Source organism: Adiantum capillus-veneris, chromosome 6 (assembly GCF_014529385.1).
Source record: "Adiantum capillus-veneris isolate H3 chromosome 6, ASM1452938v2, whole genome shotgun sequence".
Taxonomy (NCBI): Eukaryota; Viridiplantae; Streptophyta; class Polypodiopsida; order Polypodiales; family Pteridaceae; genus Adiantum; species Adiantum capillus-veneris.
In genome coordinates this window covers 69824346-69841767 of record NC_140936.1, presented here as the reverse complement: position 1 = coordinate 69841767, position 17422 = coordinate 69824346, and the positions used below count along the sequence as shown (strand labels likewise).

The 17422-nt window shown below is 39.7% G+C and overlaps 1 protein-coding gene and 1 long non-coding RNA gene across 4 annotated transcripts; one reads left to right on the top strand and one right to left on the bottom strand.

Annotated features, from left to right (window-relative positions):
* The first annotated feature begins 3713 nt into the window (after positions 1-3713).
* LOC147455660 (uncharacterized) lies at positions 3714-14218 on the top strand. 3 transcript variants are annotated; one of them, XM_086514390.1, is made up of 8 exons: positions 3724-4437; positions 4528-4561; positions 4823-5032; positions 5118-5195; positions 12930-12995; positions 13099-13190; positions 13643-13690; positions 13780-14218. In XM_086514390.1, the coding sequence occupies exons 1-8, from the start codon at positions 4184-4186 to the stop codon at positions 13889-13891; spliced, it is 894 nt and encodes a 297-aa protein (XP_086370516.1). In that variant the 5' UTR covers positions 3724-4183; the 3' UTR covers positions 13892-14218. The 3 variants fall into 3 exon arrangements, with proteins under 3 accessions (XP_086370517.1, XP_086370516.1, XP_086370518.1); XM_086514392.1 differs by lacking the exon at positions 3724-4437 and having other exon boundaries at positions 4554-4689; XM_086514391.1 differs by lacking the exons at positions 12930-12995; positions 13099-13190; positions 13643-13690; positions 13780-14218 and adding an exon at positions 8221-8551 and having other exon boundaries at positions 3714-4437.
* A 306-nt stretch (positions 14219-14524) lies between these two features.
* Positions 14525-15527, bottom strand: LOC147455659 (uncharacterized). The gene is made up of 2 exons (XR_015188403.1): positions 14960-15527; positions 14525-14854 (listed from the first exon to the last, which is right to left on the bottom strand). It is a non-coding gene; the product is annotated as an uncharacterized LOC147455659 (long non-coding RNA).
* Between the last annotated feature and the right edge of the window lie 1895 nt (positions 15528-17422).

The following is a 17422-nucleotide window of genomic DNA, read 5'->3' as shown; positions in this document are numbered from 1 at the left end:
GCATGTGCCAACCGTCTTTAATTTTCGTTAATCTACATCATCAAAGGTAGCATCAAATGCATCCTTTGACACATACAAATCATCCACTTCTTTTATTTTATTTGAGCTTTGATCATCAAAGATCAATTCACCATCCCATGACACTGAACCCTCATATGTTAGCCCCAAAAGGCCCAAGGAGAAAGTCAAGAACTTTCCCTTCTCTGTATCACCATGCTCCCGCTTTATAATGGCACTCTGTGAAAATCTTGAGCAAACCTTGTGTTCTCTGAATCTTTGCGTATCTTTGGTAATGAATGATTGTGCAAACTATCTTTATTTATGGCATGATCTACACACATAGTAAAACTTTGAACAACTCTTTTACCATCTTCACTTCAAATCCTTACATAGGCTAAGCCATCATCTAACACCTTTGTTTCCATACACACAATTATAATGCTTGGATGTCACTATATGAGTGGATAAGAGGAATTCTCCTGTACAAAATAGTTTTGTTCATCACAAATATCCCCAATAGTTACCTTCACTTTTGCACATGCACCATAAAAGATCACCTTAACATATTGGCAACTCAAATCCTCCAACCACGGTCCACATTAATAAGCCACTTCTCCTTTTGGTGCAAACTTTTTGCCACTTCAATGTTGCCAAGCTTCACAATAGTCTTCACCACTCCTCTAGTCCAATGAGTTCTTGAAAAGTAGCTCTTGGGCTCAATTTCCTCATTCTCATCTTCATTGAAATGAACATGGCTTACCTCAGGTGTAATTGGATTTGAAACCACCACAACTTCTGACTCTTCATTTTCAATTTCTTCTCCATAAGCATCCAATATTGAGTCAATATGGCAACTCATTTGGCTCTCTACTGGATCATGTTCCTGCTCACTTTTTGGCTCTTTATGATGTCAATAATTTCTTCATGAAACGGATGCTTGGCAATCCCCAAGATGCAACCCAATGTGAGCTCCACCTTACTATTGAGGATATGATCCTCAAAAACCTTTCTTAAATCTATAGCTAGTTCAATGTCAGATTTTAATTTATAGGAAGGTCCTCTGGGCTTACTTCATGTCTTGTCTTTTGGCACTCCATAACCACTTCAGGTTAAGAATCCTCTTCTTTCTTACTATTGTACCTCATAGTCCTCTTTGAACGTTCTACATTGTTTTCATCCTTTTTTCTTCTCTTTCAGTATAGATTCATTAGCCTGAGATTTAGCAATAAATGCGTCTACAAAAAGAGAGTCCATTGGATCAAACGACCTTGTAGTTTCTCGAATGCAATCCCTACTTAGTGTAGCTTACCATGAGCCACCTTGCTTAATTCTTCTATTTTCAAAGCATGAGGCCATAAATTGCCCTTCGCTCTTACACTTTTATCATCTTCCTTGCCATATACCTATAATCCATATGTAGCTGCTTCAACAAGAGCAAATTACGTTGCATGTCCTCCGATAGCTTTTTCATACCACCTTTATCAAACTTTAAGCAAAGATGCTTCCCAGTTGCCTTGAGATGGATCTTCCTCTCTTCCAGAAATGAGCAAAAAACCACATTTTTCTTGTAAGCTTCATTAAAATCTTCACAAACTTTACGTGGATGATCCAAACTATCACACCACATGCATTGATCATCCCACACTCTACATGGAGGATGTTGCATGGGCTTTGATGCAGAACCGTATGCAGTTAATCCTTCAAGTTTGATAGCTTTTATATTCAAATTTATTTATTATATTTGTTTAGTTTGTTGTGAACCAGCTCCTCTAGTTTGGGTTTAATCAAATGTTAAACTGAACTCACCCGTTGGATCTTCAAGTAGTTGCACCAAGCTCTTTTGAGTCATGGATCAACAACTTGGACAAAAAGCTCTATCCGTTTTGGCTTCATTGTCCATTGCTTCACAGTAAATAGCTATTCAATTTTCTTATCAATTCTCGTAGAAGTTCTCATGCAGATAAGCCGTTATTTTTCTTTTGCACCCACTTCATAAAAGCTTGTTTGATTACCCTATGAGAATAATTATGAAAATACTCCTCTTGTAAAGCCCACCTGCATGTTAGCACCATGCACATCCCATATCTCTCCAATTTGAGCCCTAAGCTCAGGCATTGCAATTGAATGAAACCCTTCAACTACATCATCATTGTTAATTTCAATATCCTCTAAAGGTGCTCAAAGATGCTGATTTTTTTAAAGATTTCGCCGTTTTTAAGGAGTTGTAATTTATCAGTAATTACCTAGAGTTTGATTGCTTTTATTATTAAAAGCACAAATGGAAGATTAGGATCGTGTGCTCATTGAGCTAATAGGCCCTGTTACCATGTTAGCAATATAGATTGAGATCAAGGCATGATTAATTATCAATAATAAGCACACAAAACATAATTGCAATTATGTTTACACAATAGAGAAGGATGACAATAACTTAATGATAATGTAAGTACATGATGGGATATAATGTAAGACCCAATGAGTGATAACTGTAGGAGTAAGCCCAAAAGGCATAAGTGGATGTGACATATATACAAAAAGGTCGAGAGAGGAAATAGATACAAGTGGACACATTTTAAAAGGGCATGTGTCTAGCAAGGTGGCTCGAGGAGAGAACGCAGTTGCTCATGCAATGAATAAACGGTGATGCTTGTTATATACAAAAGTCAAGGGTAAACAATCTACAAGAGGGAAAAAACCCCTTGAATTATATATGCTAAGGGTTTGTGCATGCTTAGAGAATATGTAAGCCCTCCATCATTATCCTAGGGTGAAGCACATGTTTTTATTTTCCAACAAAAATAAGAAAGAAAGAAAGGCAATAATGCTATGAAATGAAAAGACCCCATTGAAAAACTAAACAAGGCATTTGGAGAGAGACGCTAGCATTGCCTTTTACTTTTAGAGAGAGAGAGAGAGAGAGAGAGAGAGTATAGATCAAAGAGGGAGACGAATAAAAACATACCTTTGAGAATTTGAAGGTACTCCATTGTACACAGGTTGAAACTTTCTCGGCATACGCCCTCCCATTTTGCCGAAAGGTAGTACTAACAAAAGAAGAATACAATCGTTCACGTGAAAAGGCATGCCCACTCAATATTTAGAATAATAATATTTTAAATGTCAATCTAATGTAAGGCTTCCTTTAAAAAGCCAAAACACATGTGGGTGCTCTATTAGGGGAGACAAAACAAGTTAGGCAATGGTCACACGAGTGTAAGTTATCTATAGATGAAGGATAAGGCCAACATGGCCTCACAATGATTAGTCAAGTCAACCACGCGGCTTGCCATGGTCACATGAAACAGTTTTTGCTGATGAAAAACACGTGGGGGTCTGTTGTGTGCAAGCTGTGGGAAATTCTGGGTGGATATCAAGCGGATAGGAGTAAGCTCCTTTCTCATTGGTTCGTATACAATCAAAAGCTTACGGCTGTTGCACTCATTAAGTAACGGAGGGGATATTGGTGAAACTTTGCCAAAAACCCTCTTGCATAGTTGTCCTGTGCATAGCTAGCTATACATGGTGCATGCGTCGTGATCATCATAGGAGAGTTATCTAGGCTTATGCATAGTGTGACCACCCATACAACTTGTCCAAAAATGACTTTCAGCTTCCGGCTTTCAGATTTGGGGATTTTCAAATTCTGGCGGTTGAATGGTAATAAAATGCCGTTCACTTCATATCACTTAAAATGAGCCCAAGCTCGTGCATGAGACACACACTTCACGTGCGTGAATGGGCGAGGACTCTGCGCAGAGCCGAAGACGCGGCAATGGCCCAGTCCCAAGCCATGCTTTCTCCTTCTAGGTAGCTATTCTAATAACATATGCGCCTACTCTCGACAGGTGGGTAAAATGAACAAGGCCACTATGGCCCTCTGATCGTGCTTCGCTACATCCATCCTCGCGCGCTTCCTCGAGAAAAGCATCAGCTCATCTTGGCTTGTTCGTGTGGCGCCATTCATTGATGGTGATGCTTCAATCGAGCTGCCAACAAGGGATTTATGGCGTCTTGAGAGGGCAACTGCAAATCTCACGGGAATGCTTACAAGCTCGTCCCCATTCATGAAACTCCAGCGCCTTTGAGCTGGGTTGTCCCAGCAGCAATATATATATCTCGCCGATGGGTGTAATTCTCGTCCGCCCATTCAAGCTTTGACATCGGCTAGCGTCCCATTGTCTCCATGGCTTACTCTCCATTTGCTCTCTGCGTTGTGGTAGTTGTGGTATGTGTTTTATTGTCGATCATGGTTGCCTCAGCGTATGAAAGAGCTGGCTATGGCTTCACCCTCAGAAGCCATGTGTGGAAGACATGCCACCCGAATGTTCATCATGGATGGCTTCTCGGTTTTAGGATTGTTGCCTTCCTTTACTGCTTGTCCATCTTGATTTACGACATTGTGCTGTGGGGGCCTTTCATTTTTGAATACTATACACAGTATGTGTTTCATGTGCTTCTTCTCTTTGTTCAATAAAATCATTTTGGCTTTATCCTGTGCTTATAAACATCTTTATTGGTCTGATGCAGATGGAGCTTCACCCTTCTCATTGTCTTCTTTGGGGTTAGCTTTCTGACCTTTTGTGATATGCTATGCGCGAGGAAAGCTAGTGTCTAACGACTTATGATAAGAGGGCTTGGAGTCTTTCCCTGTTGGCAGTTTTAATGATGTGCCATCAAAGTTTTTCTGAGGTTGTGTCAATAGCTTGTATCAATGAAGGGATATTTATGCACTATATGTAATATGAGGACATCAATGCACCATATTTATGCTTGTCTTTTGCCGGAAATGGTAAATTTTGTTATTATTGCTGTTTTGAGGCAGGTTGCCATTTGTTCCTCGCTGAAGGAGACTCGTCGTCATCAACAGTTAGACCAAAGCAACATGCTCTCACATAATACGCAACTACTTAGTGGATACCCTCGAACTGATGAAGAGGAAGGTGCTGGTGGAGAGGCAAGTACTGTAAGTCCCTATTTGGATCCGTCAGAGGCAGCGGATGTGGATGGCCGTGTATTGCAGATTTTGTATCAAGTAAGAAGTATACTAAATGCTATTACCGACCTGGTCGTGTAAAGTGGCATGTTTCTCATGATAATGTGCACTTCGGTGTTTTCAGGTTGCTCTTGGGTCTGTCTTTGTCACGGATGTGGTTTACTGGACCTGCATTTTTCCAAATTATAGCTTTGTCGATGTGGTGAGTCAAAACATTTATGTTTCTTTTAAGTATTTCAAGTGTGAGTATTGATGCAGCAAGTGTAAATCTGATTACATGATTGTTGGATAGTTTCTCTCTCTTATTTATTCTACAAAGACAGTGATTTTATGAGTGGGATGGGTGCATGATTTTCTTAGTATGCATGATTGGTTGATAATTATTAATCGTGGAGAGAATTGTGGCTTGCAAAGTCGACCTCTTGCTCGATAATCAGAAGATGACTACTGGCAGGGCTTGCATAAAACATTTTTACCGGATTTTTACTTACCATAGAGAAAAAGGCATACTTAAAACTTTCCCGGTTTTGAAGAATTTGCTGGTATTTACACTAAACTTGTCAAATTTTACCGTCAAGGCAAGCTCAAAATCTAGCCGATCTTAGCCGGTAAAAAACTTTTCAAACTCTGTTTTGGTCAGTCACTGGCCACAGGTGATTTTGCCAAAGATGGCGATTGTGTTTTGGTTGGGCAGGGATTTTTCTTTGTCTTGCGTTTTTGCTATTGCCCTGTGCAAGGTTGCATATTTGCTAGATAAGCACTATCTTCCTCTTTGTTCCAGCTTACATCCTCACCCAACCAAGACCTCCGCTAATATTAGTTCATCACAGGAGATTGGCAGCAATGTGCAGACCTAAGCCAAGCCTTATGCTCCTTCAACAGCCTTTGAGTTGTTCCTTCCAAGCCTTGCCAAGTCTCTCCTGAAGATTTCATGTGGTAGTAAAAGATGAAAGCTAGATGCCTATCCATGTTCAATAAATAGCCCTGACTCTGTTTTGAAGAGTTTACATGCAAGTGTAGTACCATTTTTAAATGCACACAATGGAGAGAGTTAAAAGTAGGCAATGCAGGCAATTCATTTCAATTATTTCAATGCATAAATCTGGTTACAATTTAATTGCCTCAAGGGTGTGTCAGACTTAAGTAGTATAGTACTCAACACACTACACACCATCACAGCCTTGCATCGCAAGAGGGAGTGAGGCTTGGCCATAGCAGCGATAATACGCGTACTTTATTTATAACATGGGACGTCCTGTATTGAAACGTACATACGTCCCATAGCGTTTTCTATTCTACTGTTTTTTTGCTCATAACGTACTCTATTCTAGTGTCTTTTGCTAGTTTATCAAGTGTGTTTTAGAGCTTCTTGGTGCTTGTTTATGTATGCTATGATTAAACATTGAAGAGTCATTGAGGAGGTGCATGACTGGCTTCATTTGTCCTTATTAAAGTATCATAATTAAACAAGTCGATGTATTTTATTTTTGATTCTCAAAAATACGTCTAGTATGCGTATTATACACTGTGTATTAAACGTCCAGTCTCGTACCGTGGTTGCTATGGACTTGGCTCTGCACCCAATCCTAGAGGGAATGACTTCTCATTATTGGGCCCTTGCATCGCAAGAGGGAGCAAGGCTTGGCTCTCCACCCAATCCTCGAGGAAATGACTTCTCATATTGGGCTAGAAGTAGGGGATTGCCTACGTACGAGAGGGAGTGAGGCTTGGCTCTCCACCCAATCCTAGAGGCAATGAGCATGGCATCTCATTGTCAGGCTATAAGTGGAGGGAGTGAGGCTTAGCTCTCTACCCAATCCTAGAGGGAATGAGAATGATATCTCATGGTAGAGCAATTTTAGTCCATCTATCCACCTCCACCAGAATTGAATCACGCAAAGTTTGACTCGATTTAGGAAACTTGTGATTATGAAATACATGGAAATTTTTTCCTTGTTTCGTGAGGGATATTCTAAGGATTGAGTTGTCAAAGTGTCAATTTGAAAAGGTGAATTCAATGAAGCATTAAGCAGCAATTGGTGATGACAGCCCTCTTCAAATTTGGATAGTCATCTACTTGCCATAGATGTCCTTGAGTAGCCCGGATTTGCAAGAGAGAAAACCTATGATGTCTGTTGCACACATTCCTTGTTCCCATTGTAGTTTTGATCCTCATTCTATGTGACTATATAGACAAAGGGAATGTCAATCCATGCTGTTCCCCGTTCCCTTTTCACGTCCCTTGTTACTATGAGTGTTGACCCTTGAACACCTAGGACAAGGGTCTAGCTTCTTTCAGCTTTTTGGGTTGGGAAATACATGGCCAATCAAGTTCAAGGAGGTGTGGTTATGTCGCATACAGTTAGGCACAACGACAAAACTATCCTCACTCCTTGATGTACCTCTCGGAGGTACTAGAGCCACTAGTGGATACCTAGTGGTCCTTCCACTCCCCCCCTATATATTTATGGAAAATTTACCAAAAAACCCCTCTAATTTGTGGAAATTCCCAAAATACCCCTCAAATTTCAAACATTCCCAAAATACCCCGATATTTTGTCATAAATTCCCAAACTGCCCTTCCAACTTTCCAAAATTCCCAAAATACCCTTGGTCGTGAGAATAAATTTCTTCGAAGATATAAAAATTTGAAGTTTTTCATAAGAAGACTGACTGTCTATCTATACAAGATAGGCTTTAAGCTTCATTATTTTTAGACATAATTACCTTTTTTTGGGAGGTAATTTGTGACAAATTACATGCTAAGCAGTCAAAAACGAATATCAATTGTAAAAAAGGAAAAAAGATTAGGGAATTGTGAATGATCCAACCAAAATAGATACAATGGTATTCTGGGAATTTTTGAAATTTGAGGGGTATTTTGGGTATTTCCACAAATTAGAGGGGTATTTTGGTAATTTTCCGTATATTTATTTATCCCTCCATGTCAAGAGTGCTTTTGCATCAAAATTCCCCTCTCTCTCTCTCTCTCTCTCTCTCTCTCTCTCTCTCTCTCTCTCATTTCTCTTTGCACATGGTAGTGGGCACTTATTACCGTAGGTCATGGATACACCAAACCCATATGTGGCAATTTTATTGTTTTTACTTCTTTACTCTCTAGCCTGTTTCCACACGTTTGGACCATTCTCAGGATAGGAAACAATTATCTGTACATTCAAGCCCTTGAAATGTCGTTTCCTTGTCACTATGTTTGTATATTCTCTCAGCTTTTGGTCGTGGAACCAAGTCAAGAGAGCTGGAGTGAAGGGTCTCGGATGCCCTTGAGAAATGGTTTGCAAAAGACATATGTGAAACTGTTGGAGCATAAACTTTTGCAAGTATGGCACTATCCTACATCTTTTTTTTTGTAGCAACATGAGTCCTCAACCAACCAAGCCAGCTCCTTTGGACCACCATCCAACATCTTATCATGAGCAAAGTGCATGATATTATGTCTTTATATGATAAGTGCTTTGGCGTGGCATGAAACTCTAGATTTCTTACAAAAGTGATATAATTTTGGTTGTTTGAGTAAATTATAGTCGTTTGGTGTGGAAATTCCATCTTCAAAAGGATCTACCTGAATTAAGCTAATTTACATGTAGTAACATAAGTTGCACGATGCTTTGTTTTTGAGGAAGAGAAGGGTAGAGTAGGTTGCATTTGCTTCAAATGTAAATCAAAACAGGGAGCAGGAATATGTGTAAATTGCTATTCTTTGTTACTAGCACTCACGTCCATAACATAGAATGGAGATTTGAAACGAGAAGTTGGAATGAGAACGAGGAATGGAACCTTGAAATGGCCATTCCCTGTAACTATGGTTTGCTCCCCTAGAGCAAACATGTAACCTCTAGTTGATTGTCGTATGTCTTAATTTTTGTTTTGTCCTAGTGAGAATTATTTCCCTCGAGGAGTAACGTGGAGTACTTATCTCCATAAGTTTACTAGATGTCCAATGTCTCCAAGTTGATATTATGGCAAGATTTGGAGTGCTAAGATATTCCACTTGCAAGTTGAGATCAAAATGGGTGGTGAGTAACTTAGTGATAGTAGTTAAGGGTTGACATGTCCAAGGATTTGATGCTACTAATATCGGCGGATGTTAAAAGTGTACTAAATGAGACTAAGTACGATACTTTCGATGAAAGAAAGAGAGTTTAAACATGAAGTTGAGGATATCAAAGTTGAAAGGTCCAAATGGACCTAAACTATATCTTGTCAGTCAATGATCAAACTGATTGGATGTTTAATATAAATGTTCGGACCTGCGTGTAGATTAGACCGTAGGGGTGCATCTGTCGAATGTGGGCAACCTTGATTGAAGGGTCATTCCATGGGTGTTGGGATCCATCGGAGTAGAGGTAAGTTCATAGTTGGTCATATTTGAGGACTCCAATAGCTGTGACTTATTGCTGTTGTTGAAAGAGAAACATATTGTCTGTTTTGTTTTTATGCTCCATCTAGTTATCTGCAATAACTAGAACATCCACATAGAGGATCACTAGCACATTGGTCCACCTTCTTAAAGAGTCTAGATGGCTGGGTTTGTAGAAGAATGGTAGAGGCCATGCAATAGGAAACAAGCATCAATCTTTAGGTACTAAGCATAAGAAGCTTGCTCCATCGGTCTAGGGTCTTGTGCAACTTTTTAAACCTTGTCTCGTGTTCTGGACCTTATGTATAAATCATTTAATATGTGGTGAGAGAGGAAGAACCGTTCAAATAGTGGCCGTATGTGTAGTTAGTGCAAAGATATCTCCATAGTTGGCTTTGAGGTGTTTGGAAAGCCTTTTGCTTCTTTGATCTTGGAACCAATTGCCATGTGCCATTTTTCTCAATGGAATAAACGTAACTTGTGTAGCCTCCTTCCACTTTAGCTGTGAAAGGGCCTCTAGAATAGGAAGGGGCTCCCTATCCTTTTTGATCATAGAGATCAATGTATGGTTCACATAATAAGTCTCCATTTGACTCACATTGTTCCATCTACCTCATAGTAGTTATTGCTCTTCAATTTGAAGCAAGGCTTGCAACATTATAATCTGTGAGTATCCAATACCAAATTAGCTAGCTTGATGGTGTTCGCCCTCTTGGCAGCCTGATAGCGTTGCATGGCTAGAGGTTCTCCTAGCTCGACAATGTCTACATTGTTTTGTTGTAACCATCTGCCAACCCTATGGTGTACTCATGGTCTCCCTTAATTTTTGATAACATCAACTTTTTGATTGCCTCAATCATTGATAAAATGTGGGACTCTACCAGCCCAAGCGAAACCCCTAACATAGATTGTGCCCTAGCACAAGTGTGAGATGATCAACAATACCTCTTTGAACTTCTTGGGATAAAGAAGCAAACTTTTGAATGTATGAGTGAAGGTTTTCCCTGCCCTATTAGTCTAAACCTTTCATTACTTGCAATAGAATTTAGCATGCCATTTATGGAAGGAAGAGGGTATGGATCCGAGTTCACGGCTGCATTTAAAGGATTATATATAATCAACACAAATACTACACTTTCCATTCTTCTTGGGTGTGCATCCTGCCCACCATTTGCTGCTTCTTTCGGACACTCAGGCTATGTGTGTTACACCTCCTCATATTCCTTTTGCTTTTGTCCTCTCTCCCGATTAGCATGGCTTCTTCAACCACCTTTCAACCCTAGCCTCCATGTTCTCTCTCTCTCTCTCTCTCTCTCTCTCTCTCTTTATCTTTTTTCTTTTAAATCTTTATCTTTACTTTATCTTCTTGCATGATATGACCCACCGGGTAGACGATGGCGCTAAGGTGCTTGTTGTCATTGTATTGTAATGAAGCAAGAGGAATGATATTGAGGAATCTTTTTGTGTGTGTGTGTGTGTGTGTGTGTTTTAAAGTAGATAAGAAAGAAGCTTTGGTTATTAAAACTTGAAGCAATTGAGAGGTCAGTACTCAAAAGAAGTAAACAGTGATGGAGAACAAAGATATAGGTGCTTTGATTAAAAAATGTAGTTTGGCCAGATTTTGACAAGTTTTAGTCTTGATTGCATATCAACCAAGGGCTTTCCAAAGCTCACTAGCATTGGAAGTATGTTAAGACTTGAAGGATCATTGCAAGGAAGTTCTATTGCTATTATTTGGTTGGTCTAGATGCAACGCAGAAGGCAAGTTCTAGTTGTTCAAACCTGAATAAACCCAGATTTTCAAGGATTGGACTATCTTGAAGATCACTTGAATATAGAGATGCCTTTTAAGGCAATTACCCATCATATCTGCGAGTAAAAAGTGGAATTTGGAAAATTTCAATCTACTTAGTAGTTAAGCTCACTTCATTCCAAGGTGAAAGACTATTGAGATAGCCATAATGCTTGAATTCTTTGTTGACTTTTGCTTCAGATTTTATATTCGAAAGGAATGAAGTGGAATATCATTTTGAAGACTCAATCTTGTATGTTACTCTCATAAAGATTACATTCTTTGCTATGAATTGAAATATTTGCCCATTCTTCTGAATCGAGCAGAGAGAATTTGGAAGTGGTGGGGGTTTAATCACTTTTTAAGGCATCATTACCTAAATAGATTGGGGGAGGTTGTTGATCTTTTGAATTGAGCTTACCATCCAAGGAAAAATTAGGGGCTATTTATAGCCCAATGGCTTGTTTTCAAGGGACTTTAGGATCGTTTGGCTATTTTACAAAAATCATTTGTTGAAAATTAGTCCAAAATTCCAAATTTTGGTGGTTTTGAGAGAGAAATTCGCCAAAAATACTCTTTAATATGCCATTTTGTATAAATATTAGAATGTTCACCTCAAATCCTGTACTTACAGGATTGTGGATAAGACATATTTGCCAACCCATCTACACTTAACACAAATCCTTGAAGGGGTCTAATTTTTTGCCCTGTTACCATCCTATTTGTAAGAGTGGAGGGATATGTGTACGATTTTTCTTAACTTTTTCTCTCATCGTGGATATGGTTTTTGGAGATATATCTCCACATACAAAATCATGACGGCACAATGTGCTAACTAGTTCCATTGATCCATGTGAGCAGATAGTGTGAATGTTCCTATGTTTCCCGTGTTTGCATTCTGATTTCGCTTCCCTTCAATCGAGAATGAGTGCTTTGATGCTAGAAGAATGTATGCAATATTTTAAGGCCTGTTTGCAGATTTGTTGTGGTGATGTCACCTCATCTTATGTCATTTTTCAGGGACTGTTCTATAATAATTTACCATTGCTTTTTCTCTATTCTTGAAAACTAGAGATTGTTTTTTTTTGACTTGCAAAGTATTTGTAGCAGGTTTTCACTGGCTAAGCTTTTTTGTATCATTATTTTAGCCTGACATGTAGAGACAGACCTACCTTTTTACCATTACAACTGGATTGTTACTGTTGCTTGAAACAAAGATTGGAAGGTACCTTTAGTACTTCATCAAGCACATCCAGAATTTTATCTAGTTAATAAAGTGCAGTTTCAGTAGTTGTGGTAGTTATATGTTGCAATTGCAGACTTTGCAGTGCATTGTCTTCACCACCTTCTCTCGTGGAGGAAAGCTGGTTGTAGAGGTAAAGGGAGATAGGTGTGCATATCACCACCTTCTCCCGTGGAAGAAAGCTTAAAGGGAGATAAGTGTGCATATCGTGGTCATGTTCTTCTTTGTTAAGTCTTCCTTACAATTACAGGCTACATAATGCTTCAATCTTTAGTGCAACGTTGAGTGGATATATAATGCTTCAATTTTTAGTTCAATGTTGAGCTCTGTCTCATTCTCCTTTCTGTATATAATCAAAGGCTTAGAAGGTGTGTAAGATGTCTATGCTCAGGGATTTTATAGTAAGAAGACACTGTCTCTAAACGCAATGCATCACTTTTGAACGTATTTGTATTATAGGAATCTGATTATTTATTTGCGAATAGCACTGCTTAAGTGTCTCTAATCAGAGTTTGATTTTCAGGTAACGATGAGTATGCATGGCGTGAACTTCATTTTGTTAATCATAGAGGTGGCTTTGAACAACATGGTGAAGTTTCTCTTTGTCAACAATGGTGGTTTTTAGGATGGAGATTAGAGAAGCTTTTGCCTCATGCTTTGTCTGTGTGTGCTTGTGTTGGGTAAAAATGCAGGTATTCTTTTGGTTTAGAGGGGCATACTTCTTCCTATATACGGCAGTTTTCATCTTCTTTACTTGGATAATTCATGCTCTGGGGGAAAAGCAGTAAGTCTCTTCTCCAACAACAAAACACACACACAGCCGACACACACACACAAGATAACTTGTAGTTGCAAACACAAGCGAGTGTTGCTTGTGTGTCTTGAAGTCCCTACATGTGCTTGTAACATGCGAAAATGACCATGGCGGTTAGCAATGGCTTAGAGCTTTGGAATACAAATTTCAAGGGCTACATGAAAACATTCTAGGAGTATGGACTAATTGCTTGCTAAACATGCCCAGATGGGCTGTGGGTTTGTCTTGGAATCGGCTATATGTCATATGAGCAATATAGAGAAAAAGATTGCGAAGGCTAACATCGCTTTTCATCACTCATAGTATCGCCTAGGCTGCTTAATTTTCCTTCTATATGCGCTCTACCAGGGTTTTTCTCTCATTTGTATTGGAATTGGGTAAGCTAATGTACTATTTTTTCTTTGGTTTTATTAAATTTTCAGATGGCCATATTCATTCCTCGATGTTTCAGTTAATCTTGCACCTCTTTGGTATGTTCTACATGATCAGTATATGTTGCTTGTGGTAATGCCAATTATGCAGAAAGGAAGGCTGAAACTTTTGCATATTTTCGATGCAGGTACTTCTGCCTATGTATTGTTCACTTTTTTGCCTACTTTCTTGTGTGGTTTGTCATGTATTTGAAGACAGCGTACCTGGTGCGATATCAACATCCCCCAACTCTGGCATAGTGTTTTGGAAGAAAGTGGTGCTTGCTTTGTACTGACATTTGAGGGATGTATAACAGAAAGTCTGACTTAAAAGGAAGCCAATTTCAGTTTATGAAGCTTAAAGGTAGAAGAAGCAGTTTTGTGAGAAGGTTCACATTAGCCAGTAACAGAATTTTGTTGGAAAGGCATATTTCCTAACATAAAAATAGCAACTTTGAAAGAGACCATTATATATTGCAGCATACTCCCTCCTGATACTCACTAACAACGCGTCAACCTTTGGATAATACATTGGTTGGACTTCTTACCTTGTAGAAATGGTTATGTTTAGAAAAGAATATTTATGTATGCAAATGTTAATAGTCTTTGAGTAATTATCTGATGCCAATGAAGCAGGAAACTGGAAATCCGTGTAAAACTTCATCGCAAAGTCACTCATAAAACATCAACCCTTCATAAAACATCAACCCTTTGTGCCGCTGTTGAAATTGAAATTTATGGTTAAAGTCATACTGCGATTTCAACTAGCGACAAAGACAGGATTTCCACAACTCTGAAAATACCATGAGCAGAATTTGTTTGAAAGAAGACTGTACACAATTGTTGGAGAAAAGCGACTTAAGATCTAGATCTACTCGTGTGCCGCAGCTGAAGGAAATGAACAGGAAGAAGACTGAATTCTTTGAAGCTTTTTACATGATGAATGACAAAGAGTCTGCACTCATATGTGCAACTCTTTACACCATGAAATGGCGATAGTGTTTGTGTGAATGGGGGTGTGAGTGAAGAACAGGTAGTGGGCACTTTCATGGAGAGTGACCGGATGCATCTGGTGTTATATCCTTGAGCATGTGCAGAGATGTTACAAGAGATCCTGGAATGAGTCGTCCAGGAGTGAAAATGGCCTCAAACTAGCAAAATAACAATGCGTTCATGCCATCAGTACCCTCCTAACAAGAAAGACGGTCTGTCGTACCTAATTGGCTGCAAATCAAAGCAATGTAGCTTGTTAGAACAGAGGAAATGGGCATGAAAGGTCATAAAAAATTGACTTGGCTGGAGTCTTTGCTTTAGTAGAGCTTGTTTTACCTTGACGTAACGATATTGCCGCCGCTCATAGATCGATGCATCGTAGAATAAGCCCACCACGTCTGTGACGATAGAGTTAAAGGGTCTGCACAAGAATGCTGCCATTTCCGCTACCGTGGATGCAAAATTGATGCACCCCATTGAGTGTGTGTGTGTGTGAGAGAGAGAGAGAGAGACAGGAGAGGAAGGTGTGTATTGCGCGGGAGATAATGAGCACGCGGTACCTGTAAATAAGTAGTTAATTTGTGTCGAGGGAATTGGGACCTTGGGAGGCTCTGCTTTAGCCATCGGGAAAGGAAGTGGGTACAAAAGAAAGAGGTGGGTCATCATTGTTGCAACCATGGTGTGCCAGCACTGTCGTGTGTGAGAGAGAGAGGGAGAGAGAGACGGAGAGCGTGGGGCCGCGGCCTGTTGTACTGCTAATCCTCCAGTCACGATCTTGTCTCGTTGTTTTGACCCTGTTCGTCTCTTATTAGTTTTTGGGCGAGCGTGGTTCCCACTGCACCTCCAGGCTAAGCTCCAATTCCTGGAGCCCATAGAAGAGTTTTCAACCTGCAGCTTGCATCCTCAAGGCATTTGGATATTGTGCTCCCCTTAATTTAGCATCTTGGGGGTACTAACCAACTCTTTTTTGTGGAAGAGCCACACGTTCAGATCATTAGCTCATTGCCATGATTGCTTGGATGAAAGGAGGAAACTCTGTGACCCACATCACCATGGATTATTGGGCGTTTTAAAAAAAGGAAATTAAACAAAATAGTAGGGGAGTGAGAAATACTAGGAGCACAATCAAGACGCGATAATGCAAATAAAAGCCGTTGCTCGTGAGTTAACGATGTGCTTTCTTGGTGAATGAAAACCTCTCTAGAGGACTTGTTTTCAATGTTACTATAAGCACGATGACAACGAGCAACTTTGAGATAGGTAGAGTTTCTAATTGCACCAACGCGACCACGATCAATCGCAACAACTGAACACCAATAGTATAGGAGTCACTTTCACCAACATGAACACGAGCCTTATCGCAACACGAAAGTGATGGTTGGTAGTCGATGTAAATGTGGCCGTTGGCAAAAGTCGTAGATGAGATGATGATGGAAATCTCATAGACATGATCGACACGATGGTGGAGATTGCAATAACATGGTCGATGAGAAAAGGTATGAAAGATGAAGAGAGCACGCTAGAGCGCATGAAAAACATGGAGGGGATCGTAGCCACAAGGATGGTCATCGAAAGGCTTATTGTCAAGTCAAGGGCCAGGACGGATATGCGATTAACGGGCGCTATATTTAGAGACTAAGAGTCCAAATATGGGATGGTTGGGTGGAGAGTTGCATGGTCCAGTCCCTCGCGGTTTCACGTTGGTATCAGAGCACTTGTAAGCGTAACAAGTTTGTACTTAGTATCCGATAATTTCTGAGACATTTCACATGTGGAGAATATGGTGCCTAATTTCTAATGATGTGTCGTGACAAAGTCCCTAGGTGATGGTCGCATCCGTTCATTAAACCATTGGGAGCACACAAGATCATGAACAATTTCAATGGCCAAAAATTGTCGGGTACCAACTACAGACTTGTTACGCTTACAGTACAAGGAATGGATGACTTCAAACACTCCCAACACAAATAGCATATAGATTACCAAACAATCACTCAAGGATTAGCCAAGATCACATCAAGCACTCTCACACGCATATAAAACATTTCTCTTAATTAACATAAGTAAGAGGAGGAGAGGTTACTAGCATGAAACAATTTGCACTTTAGGATGTGCAAAAATAGAGTGAATGAATGAGCTTATGGGCTCATGGTGAGTGATACAAAGGCTCAATGGGCTGAGGGAGGCTTCAAATTACAAAGGGGAAGGCTTCTTTATATAGGAAAGAGAGTGATTAGGAGTGAGGTTAAGATCCAAGTGTAATTTGTACAAATGAAGCTTGATTAGGGACATTCAACCAATGAAGAAGCTCCTTCCAAGTGATTTGTTGACCAATTAGCTCCATCATCACTTGTGTTGTCTTCACTCCTTCCTCCATAGCTTGAGTCCAAGAGCTTCCTTAGTGTTGTGAAACCACCTTAACGGAGGGTCGTTTCTACATATAGCCAAGTATGTTACGTTCATGAGAATGTCTTATGGTTGGTACCTATGTGTGATTGAGCTTTCACATTTTGTTATGGTCCAACTTTTGTTGCACGGTTTTCACGCACGTATCGTGGAAAGTCTCGTCATGAAATTGCGGTTTGGATTTGTTTGTGTTAAATGCATGCACACTAGATGTTATGGACTTTAGTGTTTAACACAGTTTTGTTTGAAGCGGCATGCAAATTCATGGACTTTATTGTTTCTGCAAGTGTTTGCACTTCAAGTGCAACCTGTAAAACATATTTAGTATGAGTTCACACCCGGCTATATACGATAATAGTTTAGTAGGGGTGATCTAAACTCTCTGAGTTTACT

What these genes read in the sequence shown, in the direction of transcription:
- LOC147455660 (XM_086514390.1), top strand. Translation starts at nt 4,184, where the DNA reads ATGGCTTACTCTCCATTTGCTCTCTGCGTTGTGGTAGTTGTGGTATGT. An exon ending in AGGTGGCTTTGAACAACATG is followed by an intron (nt 12,996 to 13,098) that starts GTGAAGTTTCTC and finishes GTAAAAATGCAG; the next exon opens with GTATTCTTTTGGTTTAGAGG. An exon ending in GTTAATCTTGCACCTCTTTG is followed by an intron (nt 13,691 to 13,779) that starts GTATGTTCTACA and finishes TTTTCGATGCAG; the next exon opens with GTACTTCTGCCTATGTATTG.